This window comes from Lepisosteus oculatus, chromosome 5 (genome assembly GCF_040954835.1).
Source record: "Lepisosteus oculatus isolate fLepOcu1 chromosome 5, fLepOcu1.hap2, whole genome shotgun sequence".
Lineage (NCBI taxonomy): Eukaryota > Metazoa > Chordata > Actinopteri > Semionotiformes > Lepisosteidae > Lepisosteus > Lepisosteus oculatus.
Window position 1 is genome coordinate 46,449,563 of NC_090700.1, and position 18,028 is coordinate 46,467,590.

At 42.5% G+C, this 18,028-nt stretch overlaps 3 protein-coding genes across 6 annotated transcripts in view; 2 read left to right on the forward strand and 1 right to left on the reverse strand.

Moving 5' to 3' along the window:
* rnf111 (ring finger protein 111) overlaps positions 1-8,860 on the forward strand; it is a 49,815-nt gene extending 40,955 nt beyond the window's left edge. For all 3 annotated transcript variants that reach the window (XM_069190532.1, XM_069190534.1, XM_069190533.1), the window contains 7 exons: positions 979-1,348; positions 1,707-1,832; positions 2,244-2,364; positions 2,611-2,691; positions 3,089-3,184; positions 3,585-3,688; positions 4,417-8,860. In XM_069190532.1, coding sequence (XP_069046633.1) covers positions 979-1,348; positions 1,707-1,832; positions 2,244-2,364; positions 2,611-2,691; positions 3,089-3,184; positions 3,585-3,688; positions 4,417-4,534 — 1,016 coding nt within the window. In that variant the 3' untranslated portion in view covers positions 4,535-8,860. The remainder of the gene's footprint in view (positions 1-978; positions 1,349-1,706; positions 1,833-2,243; positions 2,365-2,610; positions 2,692-3,088; positions 3,185-3,584; positions 3,689-4,416) is intronic.
* Positions 8,861-10,353: 1,493 nt separating this feature from the next.
* On the forward strand, positions 10,354-14,726 carry ccnb2 (cyclin B2). The gene is made up of 9 exons (XM_069190538.1): positions 10,354-10,492; positions 10,805-10,915; positions 11,711-11,824; positions 12,492-12,656; positions 12,862-13,020; positions 13,115-13,351; positions 13,462-13,602; positions 13,850-13,960; positions 14,114-14,726. The coding sequence occupies exons 1-9, from the start codon at positions 10,469-10,471 to the stop codon at positions 14,222-14,224; spliced, it is 1,173 nt and encodes a 390-aa protein (XP_069046639.1). The 5' UTR covers positions 10,354-10,468; the 3' UTR covers positions 14,225-14,726.
* Positions 14,578-18,028, reverse strand: part of myo1ea (myosin IEa) — a 69,560-nt gene continuing 66,109 nt past the window's right edge. For both annotated transcript variants that reach the window (XM_069190536.1, XM_069190535.1), the window contains one exon: positions 14,578-17,637. In XM_069190536.1, coding sequence (XP_069046637.1) covers positions 17,561-17,637 — 77 coding nt within the window. In that variant the 3' untranslated portion in view covers positions 14,578-17,560. The remainder of the gene's footprint in view (positions 17,638-18,028) is intronic.

Below are 18,028 nucleotides of genomic sequence, written 5' to 3' on the forward strand. Positions count from 1 at the left end.
TGCACACTGGGGGCCGGTTAAGCATATATACAAATTTACTCAATTTTCTCCTTTTCCGTGTAGGTTATGTAGGTCAGCAGAATCAGGAGAAAAAGTCTTATTCATGCAGCACAAGATGTTCACCATTTTACTAAGGAATGATACATTAGCAGCAGGGTTGATGGTATTCAGTTTTTCACTTTGCCGTTAAAAGAAATATTGCAAAGAGAAGGTCATCTTAAGTGATTGCTCAAGGGGTATTTAAGTTCAAAGGTACAGACTAATACACACTCGTTATTATACTTGAGCCAATTTGTAAAGCAAGTAACCCTTTTTATGTTTTCCAATGCATGCGCTTGCGTCATAAAGCATCATGGAGTGAGGGTATTTTGTTCTCATTCTTTAGTAGAGGGACAAGTGCAGTTTAGACCTCAACTTGTGTGTAGGCATGGTACAGTGGTATATATAGAAGTCTCCATCTTGCTTGACTTTTGAGTCCCACAGATAACTATCTATTTACTTAATTACATTAAAAAATGCTGACGACTGGCATTTTGTGTTTACACCTGGTGCTTAATTAGGTAAGCGTTGCAGATAATAAATGGATTCTATTATTTGCGGATTTACGTCTTTACTTTTTTTCAAATCTAATTGCTTGAATCTGAGCAAGTCTTGGAACTCCTTGTTGGCTGCTGCTGGTATGTACTGTATTGGATACCTGGAGCCCGTTCAAACACCTGCCTGCTCTTAAGGTTATTTCAGTCAGACACATTATTTTTCTCATCAACCAATACCAGCTCCCTTCCAGATGTGGGATTTGGAGCATGAAAGCAATAATCGGCATGATGTTTTACAGATCTGATTAATAGTTTCAGGCGAGAGGCAGTAAAAGTCGAGAGCTCTTTGTACTCTTTAATTGTCAGTGGTCCTGATTCACCGTTCCGTTGTCATTTATTTTATTTTGTTGGTTTTCTGCCCCCCCCCCCCCCCCCCAAGCAGATGGCCCCCTGGCACGGTCGATTCATCACCAGACGTCTGCCTCGTGCCCCCACTCTCACGGGAACCCCCCTCCCCCGCCGCAGCCCCCTCCGCAGCCCGACTACGTCATCCCGCACCCCGTACACCCCTTCCACCCGCCGCTCCCCTCCCACGCGCCGGGTCACGGAGTGGCCCCCGCCCCGCCACCCAGCCTGCCCTCCCACCACCTGCCCAGCTCCGCCGCGCCGCTGCCCCAGCACCTGCCCCCGGAGCACCAGTCCCTGTCGCACCACATCTCCACGCTGGGGCCCTCCGTCCAGAGGCTGCACCCGCAGCACGAGATGCTGCAGAGGTTGGAAGCCCAGCGGCGGAGGATGATGCAGCACCCGACGTAAGTTCTTCTTCCGCCTCTGCCGCCAGAGTTCGCCTTTTTAATACAGGAAGCTCATTTCTCCACAGGCCCCAGCTCGGGGCCTGCAAAACCTTCCCTTATCACTATACGCTGAAATACAGACTACCAAAAATACATGACAATCAGGGTGCTTCATATTCCCTTAAAGTACTAAAACCCCAAGTGAGGTCTGAGCGAATTGCAGCAGTTGCGTGATTTCTTCATTTCCTGATCATGAGCATTAGGGAGGCAGTCGTTAAACTGGTATAAGGCTTGCCTAGTAGTATAGCCTTGGCAGTTCTGCTGCCCTGTGTTTTACTGCTTTTTAAAACGCAAATCCAATTTGTTCCCGGTCCAGGCGAGCACACGAGCGTCCGCCTCCTCACCCCCACAGAATGCACCCCAACTACGGGCACGGACACCACATCCACGTTCCACAGACGATGTCCACGCACCCGCGGCAGCCGGACCAGAGGGCTGCGTGGTAAGTACCGTCTCGATTCCACCGCCCCTTCTGGCCAACGTCCTCGGTTGGAAAAACAAAAGATGCCGAGGTTCGTTGTTCCAGCCCGCAGCAGTTTTTGTGTAGTCCACGGTTTGCTTTCAGTAGTTCTTAGTGCCTGGTATTAATGATGTGATGTTTTTGGTGATTTATTGTTTGGAAGGTTGCATACAAAATTACCCGTTCTCCTTTTCAACGTGGCCCGCAACAGCAGGGCTGCAATGCTCATGTTGTACACTAATGTTGAAGCAGTCACAGAAGGGTGGGACCGGGGGGGTTTAATCCTAGCAAGTTGTATCCCATTATAAGGCGCTGGAACCGTCTTCTGATGTATGCTGCAAACCAGAGCCAACACTGTCTGACCCTTGTGGTTCTCACTGTTTTCTGCTGCAGGGAGCTGGGAATTGAAGCAGGAGTGACGGTAGCCCCGTACCCCCCAGGACATTTGCACCCACACTTGCCTCACTATCACCCTCCTCCCAGGCTCCACCATTTCCCTATTGTTCCTTTCATGGTGAGTTCCAGGCTGGGCATTTGCACTACGATGTTTCCATCTGCCTTTTGTGCAGTTCTTGGAGGAGTATTGGTTTTGCTGTTGATCAAATCAATCATTTACTTCAAACTCTGGTTTGTAAAAAAGAAAATAATGGTCAAATATGCTGTGCAGCTGATAAAACTTGTAGTTGAGGTAGCAGCTTGTGAGCTGACAGTTTTGTTCAGTTTTTTTTTATTAAATGTAATCATTTCACCTTTTTTGCAGCACACCGGCATGTCTGAAGTGACCTATCCACACATTCGGTATATTTCTTCCAGAATGACAGGATTTGGACGAACATATGAAGTGAGTATGTTTAAGTTGTATTTAATATGCTGTAATGCAAGCATGATGCATGAATGTTTTCAATCTTAATAATGAAAAGTGAAGCAAGAGACTCTAGTTACCCAAAGACATCACAGGTATTCCCTCATTGTTCTCTGGTTTACTTTATAGATTCCTGTGAGTGCTTTCTGACAATTGGTCAATTGTGCTGTTAGGCGTCTGTGTCGTTTGCCTGCTGAAGCTTGGACTAGATTAAAACCATTATCTCCTGGCTTTGTGATTCAGGAGGAGTGCTGGAATGCTCCCTGCAGTGTTGCTTCCCAGATCGTTCTACATATTTAGTACATTTAAAAGTTCATCATTTTTGCTGAATGCTGTCTCTGCTTGTCTGTCTCACACCTGCCTTTGTTTCCCACAGGACTTGCTGCATTTAGAAGAGCGGTTAGGAAACGTCAATCGGGGCGCCTCCCAGGGGACAATTGAGAGGTGCACTTACCCACATAAATACAAAAAGGTGAGAACTGCAGGGGAGCCATTTGGCACCCAGGCCCTGGAAACACAAACCTTATGTTATAGTGAGCTGACCACTTGGCTTTAGGTAGTTTGCGTAAGATGGCACTTAGTTTTTTCATGTAGGAACTCATTTGTTGTTCACACTGCTGGTTTTGCACTGATCAGGGTCAGGGTTTGGCCCTGTTTGCTAGTTTAAAGTCAGCCGGAGCACGCGCACTGCACCCTCATTTTTATTTTTGAGAGGGATTTTTGAAGGTTTTGGGGTAGTTATCCCTGCATGTCTCTTGTGAATTCTTGGGGACTTGATGGGTGTTTTGTTTAGAAAATGGCTCACACTAAGACTCTGTGAAGGCAGTGGTAAAGCGTGATGCTGAAGGTGCTCGATGTTTTCTTCTCGGCAGAGAAAGCTGCACGGTAAACATGACGACGACGAGGGAGCTGAAGAGGACACCGAAGAGAAATGTACCATCTGTCTTTCTATACTGGAGGAAGGAGAAGACGTCAGGTGAGTGCCACAGCTTCAACAAGCCCTGTTTCTCAGCAGCTTGCAGCCTGTCCTTCTGTGTGTAGCCAATAACTAGAGGCTTTAAAGGATTCTTTAAAACGGGAAGTTTGTAGATGTGCAAAAAGGGTGTTACAGTGCTCATAACTGGGATATTGCATGTTCTTTCCACCGTTAGTGTGCAGAAGCTGGAACTAATCGATTGTGTAGTGACAAAATGTCTGCGATGCACTTGCCAGGGAGTAATTGATTTTCCGAACACTGTTAATCTAATATTGCTTGAAATGTTAGCAGCATATAAAAACACAACAAATGCAGTTTTGTCCCAGCGTTCATTTGTTGCACTTTAAATGCCTCTTAGCGTAGAGAAAAGAAACACTGAGAATCTGTAAGTGACATCAGTACCAGATTGGTAGTGATTGCTCATTACAGTTTTCCTTCCCACTGTTCCTGTGCACGTCCTTCTGCCCCCTGGTGTATTAGTGTGAAATTACACCTTGTATTTCAGCATAGGTTTTTCCTTTAGATGGGGCTCTCATTGTACCCTATTATGAAATACTATTTAAGGCTATGCATTCCAGGATACATTTTAATTTTCCCAATGAGATTTTCTTCCTGTCCATTTGTGGAGAAATTATCAGTGTACCCATAGGGTGATTGGGGACCTATATGGTCAGATGCTGTTGTGGGACTGCACTTCTCATGCGCTTGCTTTCTTCTTGTTCTTTCAGACGTCTTCCCTGTATGCATCTTTTCCACCAACTGTGTGTTGACCAGTGGCTCACCACTAACAAGAAATGTCCAATCTGCAGAGTGGATATAGAGGCCCAGCTGTCTGCTGAAAGTTGATGCTGTTTTCAATTACTTTTTATTTTATCTTTTTTATTTTGTTTTTCTTCAGTACTGCAGTCAACCAAAGATGGCATGAATTACCTGCGTGGGTTCAAATACAAAACAGCATTGAAACCTAGAGTGCCAGCTATGTCCCATAGTACAGATACTGCTAAAAATACATCTTCAGTATAGATTTTAAATTTTATTGTATTTATGAAGCTTTTTTTGTAGCTTTCAATTGTTTTCTTCAGTGTCATTTTATTTTTGCATGGTTCCTTGTAATGCATTTCTTTGCACATGTAATGAAATGGGCTTCACACCCTAAAGACTTGCAGGCAAGAATAGCTGCTCTAGTAAAGTAGCATTTAATTTGATTTTGTTTTGTTTTTTTACACAATGCCTTGCTTTACTGGAATAGAATGTCATTCTCCATTACTAACATTGCAGGATTAATTTAACTGATCATGATATAATTAGTTTATGTATAGAAATTGTGAACAGCTAGTAAAGGAAAAAATGTAAAGCAAAACATTCCTTAATTAGGGAAAAACAAACAGCTGCTGTATAAAAGTCTGTGTACAACATCATGCGGTGTCCATCTAGTGGGAACAATCTGAAAATGCATCACTTATAATTAGGAAATGCATACAGAAGCCTTTTCCTTTCTTCGCTCACCTTTCAATGTTCACCTTCTGCACTTCCTTATTGCATTGGAGAAAAATGAATGTCACTGTATTTTGACTGTTTTTTTCACAGTTAGACCTTTTAAGGCACGTCGTAAACAGTTTTACACACAGTGAAGTGCCCTGTTGAGTGGCGAGGTTGGCCATTGCCAGCAGATTGTACACTTCTGTTTGTATTCACAAGTCTGAATGGACGGACCTTGGGAATTGGCGTTTTGACTTCAAATGTGAAAGGGGTCTGTTGAGCCAGTTTTCCACAGACTGGTGATAAATTGTTAAATGGAACCCTAGTTTGGCCTGTCTCATTCATCTGTCTGTCTGTGTTGGGGGCGGGGGGGGTGGACAAACTGAGCGACACAGCTCCATGGAACGCAGCAGGCCAACAGAGATTGTATTTTTTTAACTGGGTTATTGTTGATTTTTACTTCATCTCTGTAACATTGCAACAAATTCCTTTGCTGCCATGAAGAACTTAACACTAATGGTTTTCCTCAACTAGCTAAATTGCATATACTTGCACATCAATGGTGAAAGACATAAGACAGGAGTCCTGTGAAAGCAAAGTGTCTAGGTAATGTATTTCCGCTCTGATTGCTGAATTTTGAAAATTGTAACATTTTGAATGGAGTGTTGGAATGCAGTACTAATGGCAGGTATCCATGCATTCATAGACTATAATGGCCCTAGGAAGCATTTCCGAGGGATTTATATTAGTTTTAAAAAAATAAAGTTAGGTAACTCTTTCCCCTCTTGTCTTTGTGTCTCTTCAACAATGTTTTGTTCAGTATTTTATACATATTCTGAAACCATACAATCTGAACAACAGGGGAGTCGCACACTGTATTGTACAGGCGCTTGGGCCTTGAAACATGCTGGCTTACAGTCTTTCAGTAGTTTCAATGATGTATGTTTTGTGGGCAAATCTAACATGAATACAATAAATGGTTATTTCAGATGAAACTGTAATTGAGGAAAAAGGTTTTGCAGTTCTAATGTTTTTAAATGTTTCCATTATGCTAATGTGGAGTAAATGGAGTATAGAAACCTTTTTGAATTATCTACACCATTTCATTTTTTGAAGAAATTTGCTCAATCTGGATTACACCTATTTATATAATTTCCAACAGTGCTAATATGATATATAATGGTTATATACTTATAGGTTTTTTGTGGTTTTATGTCCCTTGCCTACTTAATGAAGGTTAAATTCAGTGTTTTCAAGTGGTTCTAATAAGCCCTTGTTTTGCAGATTATCTGTGCTTTGTGTAATAAAGAACTAGGTGGAAAAGGAAACAAGATGCAAATCATATTGTTCTCCCACATTTTGTTAGAGAATATGTTAATCAAAAGCTACTGAAGATACAAATTTGGAATATGAGGCTATCCTATATTGTATCTTATATGCATCCTATACCATGCAGATACCTCAACTGAAGAGCTAATGTACGAAGCACAATGTCATTATTTAGTATTTTGTACTGCTAAAGAGGTTCTTGATTATCTTAAAATGGTAGAAATGTGAATGAATGTACCAATACTAAAGTAGGTGCATAAGAGGTATAGGTCTGTATTGATAATTTTATAGCACTTTTTTTACAGGTTAGTTTTTAAGTAGAAAACAAACTCATTTTTCTAAATTAAAAGTAAAAAAAAAAACATTTAAATATCTTGTAAGAGCTCTTACCATCCTGAAAGATTTGTAACTTTTAACATCTTCAGTAAATTGCTTCATTTAATGACCAACCCTGGTACTTGAGAGCTACAGGATGTTGGCACTTTCATTTCAAGTGATCTGTGAGCATACTTAACTGAGCAAATACAGTGCCCTCAAAATCGTGATCAAAAGGAATTGTTCAGCCCCAAGTGCTTGGAAATCAAGGAGTGCCTGTTCTGAAAAAACTTGTATTCTGGCACTCCAGGACCAGGGTTGGCCACTTTATATATAGTGGTTAGTGTAGCTGGATCTAAATTGTGGTTATACATGACCAAATTATGAACAATGTGAGTTGCTATGTTGCAGAAGATATGGTTGCTGTTGGATCCAGCTAAAGAAACTAAACCAGTTTAAATCGCACAGCTGAAGAAGGCTCCACAGCCGAAACATTGTTCTGCTTTTCTTCTCTTTTAAACTGCAAGGGAACAAGTAGAAGATTATTCCATGCTGAAATTCTGGCCTTAAAGAACGGACCAGTGCTGCAATGCTATAGAAAAACTAAATCTGGAGGAAACTATTACCGGAAAGAAGAAGAAGTAAAATCATGAGAGGGAGTAGTAAAAGTCAGACAGTGTAGGATAAAATAGGGAAATGCAGAACTGAGGTTAGAGGACATTGTTAAAAGATTTTTTAAATTCAGAGAATAATCCTATGCTGCTGAACCAGATTGTCCAGGATGCTTCGAGCGAAAGCTAGAGGAGATAGAGCCAATAAGTAGTAACTAAACAAGCATTACTACAAAGGAGGGAATCCATTCTCCCATGTTTTTCTGCCATTACAGAGGTCTTCTGTTCAAACTATCCTAGAGCGTAAGAAGGTTCAAAGCAGAAGAAGGACTTTCAGCCCACCTACTCATTTGGTAGTGATCTGAGGATCTTTTCCAGCCACTGCCTGAAGAAAGCCAGTTCATGCAATATGGCTTGATAACTTGTTGTGGACTCAAAGCTGTAAAAGTGTCTTGTTCTTCATTTTAAATGCACTTCTGTGTATTTAAAACCTAATGTTTGCTCTGGTTTATGATTCCCTGGAGGTTCTGAAGCCCTGTGTTGAGTTAATGACATTCCCTACCTCTAAGGATTATAAATGAGTCAGCTTTCCTCAGTCTTTTCTATTAACAACAGCATGTTAGTAACTCATTGCTCCGAATTTCACAGATAATACTGAGTCTGTGGCATGCCCAGGATTTGATCCAGGAATTTACCTGCTCACAAACTCTTGACCTTAGCAACTGGGTCGCTTTGCCCACACATTATACCTAATAATCTTCTAAGAATTCCTATAGAATTAAGAATTGGACATAACTAGTATGAAAAGTAACTATATATACTTTGGCTATATTCAAATACTTGTGTGAAACAACTGACCCTGTATAAAAAGAGAAGATGCACTTCTGAGGCCCGTGTTTGGGTCCTTATTCTTATACTCTTTCCTAAGCATTTCTCTAATCCATTTGACACCTTTTTATTTATATCACCAACTAGTTGATGATAGTACTGCTTCTGCAATAGTGATAAATCTACACATTTCCCCATGATACAGTTTATAGGAATGAGTTCACATAAGAGGAGGTGGGGTAGTTAACATACTTCACAGCAAATTGTCAAATTCCAGTTCTGCTTTAATAAGAAAAGCCAAATTCATTGCCCCATGTATTTAAGGGACAATATGGAGAACGATCTATCCCTTTAATTTTACACGCACTGAGATTTAACTGGCCTGAAGCAAAGCTTTGACTCTTAAAGGCAGGTCATTCTCAGGTGTTACAATAATTTAAAAGTGGTTGGGAACTGCAGCCAGACAGTGCCGTAATGTGAAAAAAAACATTATCGTCCATCCATTTTTCACTGTAATTGTTGTTGGTGTGAAACTTAAACATGTAATGTATGCTTTTTCCATCTGTTCGTTTGTATGTCTTTTGCCAATAAATCCAACATGTATCACTCATTTGGTTATAAGGGTCAGTGCCTGAATCTCAGATCAGTCAAAAGCACCTTTAATATATTGCCATTGCATTGCCAGCTGCCATGTCACCCTGCAACTCACAACTAGCAGCCCACTGGAGCTCAGCAGATGTGAGCCTGGCCAGTACCTGGATGGGAGACCTCCTGGGAAAAAGCTAATGTTGCTGCAGGAAGAAGTATTAGTGGGGCCACGAGAGGGCGCTCACTCTGATCTATGTGGGTCCTAATGCCCCAGTATAGCGGTGCCGTCCTTCGGATGAGACGTAAAACTGAGGTCCTTACTCTGTGGTCGTTAAAAATCCCAGGGTGTTTCTCAAAAACGGTAGGGGTGTAACCCTGGCATCTTGACCCTTAATATAACACATTATAATGTATAATATAATAATAACATATTGGCGCTTACCGATCATGGCCTCCTAATAATCCCCATCTATGAATTGGCTTCATCACTCTGTTCTCCTCCCCACTGATAGCTGATGTGTGGTGAGTGTACTGGTGCACTATGGCTGCCATTGCATCATCTTAGTGGGGCTACACATTGGTGGTGGAGAAGGGGAGTTCCCATTACCTGTAAAGCGATTTGAGTGAAGTGTCCAGAAAAGCACTATATAAGTGTAAGCAATTATTATTATTGACCATTGACATGACAGCAGTGTTTTATAATATTGGCTTATGAGACCCATCCGTGGCTCCCTACTACACCTCTTACCTTCACCTCAATACTAATAATAGATAGATACTTTATTGATCCTGTGAGGGAAATTGCAGAATAATAAAATAAATATTATCGATCTGTATAGACGACTGGCGAAATCAACTAAAATCCATCACAGACTGGAACAGCAACCAGAACTCTGCGCCTAGTAAAACGAAACGGACCAAGAAGGCTCTACAGACTACTCGGACACAAGAGGACGAGTAAAGGAACCAGAATACATTACACGAACACTTCCAGAAAACAAGATGTAACAGGGTAGAGGTAATTGTACATAATATAGATGAGTAATTGGGTGATAGACGTAGTGATTATTTCCATAGCCCTTTTTGTTTGCTAAAAAAGAGGCGATTTGCGGAAATCACTCATTGGTTTAATATTTAATATCTTGGTAACACGCATACACATCAATATAAAATTTCGTATATTGTTATCAGGCTACCCAAGAAAAAAAACATCAATTCCCAGAGTGCATTGTGAACTCAATGCTAAACTCCGGGCACAAAAGTTGGCGCATGCTTGATTTTCTATTTTACTTTTACTTAAACGGGGGGGTACTGGTGAATAAAACGGCTGATACATCATAAAACAAAAAAGGAATCATCTGATTTAATTGCGGAGAATATGTTAGGAACATAAACAATTCATTTTTTGGTTGCCGCGGTAACGCATTCAGGCCCCTCGTTTGCCAGCCAATAGAAACCATCCGCCTCGTGAGCTCCTGCCCAATGGGAGCGCGCGGAGCGGTATTTGAATGGTGAAGTGGTGCACAGTCTACAAGCGCAGTGGCGAGTGGAGTGTTTGTGGTGTACATTTGTTGGTCGTCGGCTGTAGCTTCTTTTTTAAAGGCTCTTTTATTTAACGTTTTTCTTCAGAATGGCTTTGGTAAACCGGGGAATTGTAAGTACAATTTATTAGTTCTTTCAGCATTCCACGTTTTCCGGAGAGCCTAGGTCAGCAGCTTGTAATGTCCTTCTTCGTGAAGGAGAAGAAATGAAGCTCTTATCTGTAATATGCAATTAGCCAGCAGTTTAGTTGTCTTGCAGCTTAACTATTAAATGTAAAACTGAGATTGTAACGTACTCATTTTCAGAGGTTTGAGACATAACCCTTATCTAATTAGTTTAGGTTACCTTTAGCGTCGCCTCCGTGCTTTTGTGCGGTGCTGAGTTCTCTACTCCCGGGTTCTGACTTGCTTTTCTTTACGAGCAGCATATCAGGAATGCCGAAAACGCGGTCCCAGTGGGTAAAACTGCAGCTGGGACGAAACGGCCAGTCCTAGGCGAGATCTCCAACTTCTCTACCAGGGGAGGCCCAGTCAAGGTACTGTTGTAGCTGCGCTTTTGGGTTCTGAGCTGGGATCTGTATTTGCCGGAGCGAGTTCAAAACATATTGTAACGCTTACGGCCGACAGGCGCTGTGTAAGAGCAGATGTCACCGCCCTTCCCTGTGATGGCAGGACCACAGCTACTGGGCTGTGGGGGGATCTCTTTAGCTCACGGGGCTGGGTCGCTGCAGAGAGACGCAGGAGTCCCGGGTTCGAGCCTCAGTCGGGATGGGGCCGGCCTAATGCGGCAAGGGCGCCCACCTGAGCCCCCGTTGCGTTACAATATTCACCCCTTCTTCCGAGTGAATTGAAGCTGGGGTGGCCGTTGTCTGGCGGTTTCATCTAGTGTTTAGTTTTAATATGCACCCCTTGATATACAGCTGGGTATCTCAATGGAACAACTCTGAAGTATTTCCCCTAAGGGTATAGAAGCAGTATCTTGTGTATCTGTGCCCTATCCACTGCTGCCCAGTGCTTCTTCCACAGTGTTGTGAGTGTTTGCTCAAGACAGGGGTGCACAGCTGTAGTCCTGAAGGGCCAGATGGCTCAAATGGAAGTGTGTGTGTGGGGGGGGGGGAGGACTCTGTTTAGGTTGGTGCTTTGCCAATTTAGAGCCTTAAGTGTGCTGGGCAGGAGTTGTGATTATTTGGGCTAGATGGGGGTGGGGCAACTGGTTTACTTTTGTTTTGGTGTCGCATTAGGTACCATGAAAATACTCTTGTATTATTGAGCATTATGTTGCTGGTTTTGAAGAGTGCTTTGTTCCAAACCCTCCTTTCTATGAACTGTAGAAAAATGACACCCTGAAGTCCCATGTGGTCAAGCAGTCAAAGCCAGTGAAGCCTAAGCAGCAGGATGAAGTGACTGTGCAGCCCAAACCAGGTCCAGTGGTGCCTGAAGTCCCAGTAAGTGACAGGGTTGTTTAATGTCTTGTGTCACAGAAATGACTGCATTGTACCTTTTACAAGCATCTAGTCCCTTATGGCTACAGGTGGATTAGAAGTGCTGCAAGCTTCTGTTGGGGAAGCTTTTTTTTTTTAAGTGAGTCCACAAACCTGAACCATTGGTATGATTGCAAAACATCCACAGTTGGGGGAGGAATTGACTGAGTGTCACAGGCTACCAATGTGTATGTATTGTAAGCAATACAAGATGTACACAGTTCTCTCTATGATTGAGTGTGATTCACTTGGGCTGATCTGCCAATTTTCCTGAAGAGCTTTGACATGCACTTGCCTGCACTCTGGTGCACAAGGCATATCCCCTGTCATCCTGCCCTTGCAGGAACTGTTGCATGGGTACAAGCCCTGCTGGGTCAGGATATACCTGCATGTAGACCATTGCTGTTTGTCATGAATGGTGAAGTTTTGTAGTGTCTAGTAAATGGTACTAGAAACTCCCTAATAGGAGTTCAAAGTGCCTCATTATTTTGAAACTGGGGGGGGGGGGGATTCTTCAGACAACTCTGTAGTTCTAAGATCAAATATAGCCACTGTGCTGGCTCTGCCTGCTCTTCTTACTGAAAGACTTGCATAGTGCGCTGATGACTGGCTTTAAATAACACACCTTCAGGTTGTTCCTTCTTGCATGGACGTCTCGATGAAAGAGGAAGAGCTGTGCCAGGCTTTTTCTGAGGCTATGTTGGATATAGAAGACATTGATGCCTTGGATGGTGAACATCCCCAGCTGTGTTCTGAATACGTGAAGGACATCTATGTGTACTTAAAGCAAATTGAGGTAAAAATTATAACCTTGTTAATCCTGATTCACAAATTTATTACTGCTGCTTGTTGGCTATTCATCTCATTTTCTTGCTGGATCTGAGAAACTAAGCATGACTGGGCCTTCAGGGAAACTGTGCTTCAGTGACTGGGCATCCTGTATCTAAAGGACCCACAAGTGCCTTTATAAGTTAATCTTTCCTTTTTTTTCTTTACTGCAGCTCCAGCAGGCTATCCGCCCCAGGTATCTTGAGGGCTGTGAGATTAATGAAAGAATGCGGGCCCTCTTGGTTGACTGGCTCATTCAGGTGCACTGCAGGTTTCACCTGCTGCAGGAGACTCTGTACATGACTGTTGCTATTCTTGACCGATTTCTCCAAGTAAGCAGCTTTTTTTTGCTAAGATGGTCAGCCCTTCTAAATTCTAATGTGTTGAGTGAGTATCCTCAAATGTAACCCTTTTTTTCCCCTAAAGGTACAACCTGTCTCCAGGAAAAAGCTTCAGCTGGTTGGCGTTACTGCTATGTTAATTGCTGCCAAGTATGAAGAAATGTACGCCCCAGAGATTGGGGACTTTGTCTACATCACGGATAATGCTTTCTCTAAAGCACAGATCCGGCAAATGGAAATGCTGATCCTGAAAGAGCTGAATTTTGAACTGGGTCGTCCTCTGCCCCTTCACTTCCTAAGGAGGGCATCAAAGGCTGGCAATGTAATTACCTTCCACTTGTCCCTGAAATGCACAAACCTCCTCGGTGCAATGCGTTTCTTCTTTGGCTGTATTTCTCCCTCCTAGTGTGTAACTGCTTTGTCATTTCCAAGGCTGATGCAGAGAAACACACTCTTGCCAAGTACTTCATGGAGCTGACCCTGATGGATTATGACATGGTGCATTACCACCCTTCTGAAGTGGCAGCTGCTGCACTCTTCCTCTCCCAGACTGTGCTGGATGGTAGTAGTTGGGTATGTTTTTGTTAATCTTTTGTATTCGCACTACTATAATATTGGAAATGAAGGTTACTTCCACAAACCCCGAGTGATGTAAGTGCTAGAGTGTGAGATCCTTTCCAATATACATGCTCTGCTTAATCTGTAAAGCAGATATGCAGTGACAAAACTGCATGTTTGATCCTCTGTCACTAACTATGAATGGCTTGTATACACTTCTGGATTCTTGGCAATGCTTAAGAGCGGCAGGTATCTCTTCCAGACCACAACGCAGCGCCATTATGCTGGTTATTCCGAAGAGAATCTCAAGACCATTATGCAGCACCTTGCCAAGAATGTGGTGAGGCTTAACAATGGGCTTACCAAGCACACTGTAAGTTCTGTCCTATCCTTGTCACAAACTAGGATTCTAATGTACTTTCCACTTCATGCTATTGTTACCGTAGACCTAAACTAAGTACATTGTGGGCTTGATACCCGAGGATCTGAACTCCTCCCTGAGCTGGGTTTCTTCTTTCCTGTACAGGCAATCAAGAACAAATATGCCAGCAGCAAGCTGCTGAGGATAAGCACCATTCCACAGCTCCGGTCCTCCACCATCCAGGACATGGCTGCACCCCTGTTGGAGAATTCTTAATACTACTTGTCTTATGGACTTCTGAACTTGTTGCACTTTTTTTAAACTCCAACCTGTGGAAGATTTGTGCTGCTTCAATCTTTAACTTTTTTTTTCCCTACAGGATTTTTAAATTTTATAAGTTGATTTGACTCCCTGCTGTTCCCACCTACCATTTTAGCTTAGGAAATTTTAATCTAGTCTCCTTGAGATGGTTTATTTAATACTTTTATTTAAGCCTTGAATTGGTGTCCTGATGCTTTGAGTGTGGCCTGTGCCTCCTCTTTTCTTTGTCTCCATGAAACAACTTCAGAACCTTAAGGTTAAGCTACAGTGAGGGGAGGAAAATTGGTTAGTCTTGCTCATCTGGTAGCTTCTTTTTTTTTGGGGGGGGGGGGAGGTTAACATTGAGACTAGACTGGTCAGTTTTTCAACAGCCTGCTACTTTCCCTCTAGTGGAGCTAGGACTTGATTTCAATTTTGTAAACTTGTATTTTTAATAAAGTGTTAATATAAATGTCAATCTCTTATGTGGTAATTATAGTGATTTTCAATAGACATGTTTGCTTTTTTTTATTGGCATTCCACAAATGTTGCAAACCAGTCAGTGGAATTTATTGGTTTTATTCCTGATTTCACCAGGTGCAGAGTGATCCTGCACAAGGGTGAAGCACCACCTTTTAGCTCAAAGGAGTAATTGAGTACCAACTTCATTTTCACCAACAAAGCAAAGTTATCAAGAATTGCAGATGAGTACAATACATTCATATACATACCTAGTATTAAAGCAAACTGATTTAAAATGTACATGTAAAAAGACCTAGTTATTTACATATTAGGCATAAGTAATATGGGCCAGCCATATTAAAGAAACTCAAAAGGCACTTCTGGCACCATTGTGGGCTTCGAGCAGGGTTGCACAGTCATTCTAAAACATCTGCACCATTTGGCAGCTTAGTCTTGGAAGATGTTATCCCAACTTAATGCCACAGGCATTTGCCATCCTTGTAAACCAGTGGTCAAAAGCTGTAAAGATGGATTTACCTGGCCCTTCTTGCCACTTATGAGAGAGGAATTGGAGACCCTAGTGTGTGTCTATACTTGGTATTTATGAGTGGATATTGCAATACCCTTCTAGTTAGTAATGGGGTTACTGAGCTTGAGTAGATTTTATATATTGCTTGATGTGCACCTTGGTCTAAACTAGCCAAAGATCTGATGCTCTTGAATGGTTAATGCATGAACCCTTTGAACAGGATTTAACTCGAAGACACCACAGCCTTGTTGGTTGGTCTCTAACGTAGCTAAAACTGAATTGAGGTGTAATGGTATAACAAGGCCTGCAAGAAGGCACTTATAGCACAAGGCTGATGTACAAAGTCCTCAAATGTACCTCCTAACTTTTAAAAGTCCAGAGTTAGGCTGCAATTTCACACCAATTGACTTACAGCTTTGATTTACAAACTCATCAGTGAGTTTATAACTGCCTGAACTCCCAAGCAGGGAAAATGTAATGGTTAATGAGTGTCTGTTTTCTTATTACTGCTTAACAAAGGACAAGTGAGGGGAGGAACACTGACATTCATGCTCTGCCGTCATCTGGAGATGATAGTGGTCTCTGGCTGAAACTACAGTCCCAGCTCAGCTGCGTGATCTCTTCCCTCCCCAGCCGAAGGAAATACCCCCCCCCCCCACTTTATTCCTCAAAGTGGACCAAGGAATAAAAAACCAACAGAATTAAAAGGCCTGTATTAAATACAAATTTTTCCCCCCACTATCCTTCACAAATGTTAAACTTTTACTTTTTTTCAGACATGTCAACCAAAGCCAAGCCCTTTTTTGAATTACTCACATAATGCCCAACTGGACAATACTTTCCATACTATTAACACCACAACTGGTGTTTAACAGGCAGTGGCAGGTTGAATAAAGTGCTTTAACATAGACTGTGTAAAGTTGCTGTCCTGTTCCTCCTCTTAATGTGACAGGGGGTTGCTCCTTCCTAGCACAGCCCATCCCACTACACTGTTATCATATGCCCCAGGGGCTGCTGGGAAAAAGCCACTCTTTGAACAGTAGGTGTCCCTGGCCATGGCTGGGAATGGGAAACCCCTGCCATATTGGTGAAGGAAGGCTTGCTGGAGATAGACGCAGCCTAGGGGGGCTTCTGCAGTGGATTATGGAGGAAGGAGAGGCGATATGTCTGCATCAGTTTGTTTCTGGGAAGGGCAAAACCCCTGTTTTAAAACTGACCAAAAGATTAGTTATTACAAGCTTGATGTCTCTTTTAATGACTAAAGTAATGTCATCAATCTTGATAAGGGCTGGTCTTCTAAAACATTTATTAATTTAACATGCTATTATTTCTGTGCACTTTACTGTTTGTCATACCTATTTATCATATGCGATTTTGTGAGATAGGTTTTTATATGTACAGTTCAAGTTTCATATCCTTTATTGGTTGTGTGCTACCCAGGGACTACCGATGTAGCTTGTTAGCCAACTGTGGTGTAGCTGAAGAGCTGTGCTCTGTCCTCAAACAGAACTAATATAGAAAGACTCTGCTGGAGATACAGAAAGCTGGCTGCTTTCAGGACCTCTACCCCCCCTGCCTGTAAGGATTAGGCCAGTGTGATGTGCCCTACAGCACAGGTTACACCAGACCCACAGCAGAGCTTGTGAGCGAAATGCATGTTTCTTTTCCCCTGTATATGCACCTTAACATAGGTGCAATGTGACTCAGTCTTATCCTCACCTCAATTCAGGCAGGAGCAAGTGACCACAGCTAACAATCACCAACATTATGGTACAAGGGCTGGTAGAATATAGATCTACTCTTACTTTTGGATAGGCAATACTATTTATAAAACAATCAGTTTAGCAGCAAATATTCCCTCTGACTTTACTTCTCCAAAAAAAAAAATGGACTGGGATAAAAACTAGACTTTAAAACAATTAGAACACAAAGAATTTAACCTGCATTCAGTGACTCGAAATAGGCACCTACCTCTCCAACAGTTACAAGAACCCCCTTAACAGTTAAAAAGATTGCTTGGTCCCAGATAACACGTGAACTTCATATTTTCAATAAAATAACTATAGATACCTTCATTATATTTGCAAAGGAAAAAAAACAAACAAAGAAAGCTATAAATACAATAAATAGTTTTGTTCAGTGCTCACATGGTTTGTGTAGCTATCATCAGCTGCAGAGGAAAATAATTTTAAAAAAACCATGGCCTCATTCAAGTCCCCAGATTGATATTGGTGGCTGGTCCATCACTAGGGTCACAGTATTTAACGGAGAAGACCGTGGCCGGTCTTCAGCTGCAGGGGCTCCCTGCTCGCGGCGCGGCTCTACAGCTTGCTGACGTAATTGTTGGGGAACAGGCCTTGCTTCCCTCGCAGTCTCCCCGTCCACCAGCCCGATGCGTCTGCTCGGAAAGACAGAGAGGAGTCAGTCCACACCTCTTCCCTGGGCTCGCACTGGCTGATCCGTGTCTGTGCAGCACGTAACGAAATACGTTACGGCAGCTTACCCTAGCAAACCAGTTCAGAACATCGGGAGGAAGAGGAGGGAAAATACGAGCAGGAAACCAATTTTTCCTTTTTACTGAAGCATGGGGCCATCACTGGTAACTCCCAAACCCAAACTGGAGCCGAGATACACAAGCACCACTGGGGTAGCTTACCCAGAATTCCCCCTCCTCTGGCATAGTGGAAAAATGACACATTGTGTGTTGGGGTCTTGTTGGCTCATTTGGGAATTGTTTCTTTTCCTCCAGAAAATAATCTAATCTTGGAATAATTCCTATGAGACACGCT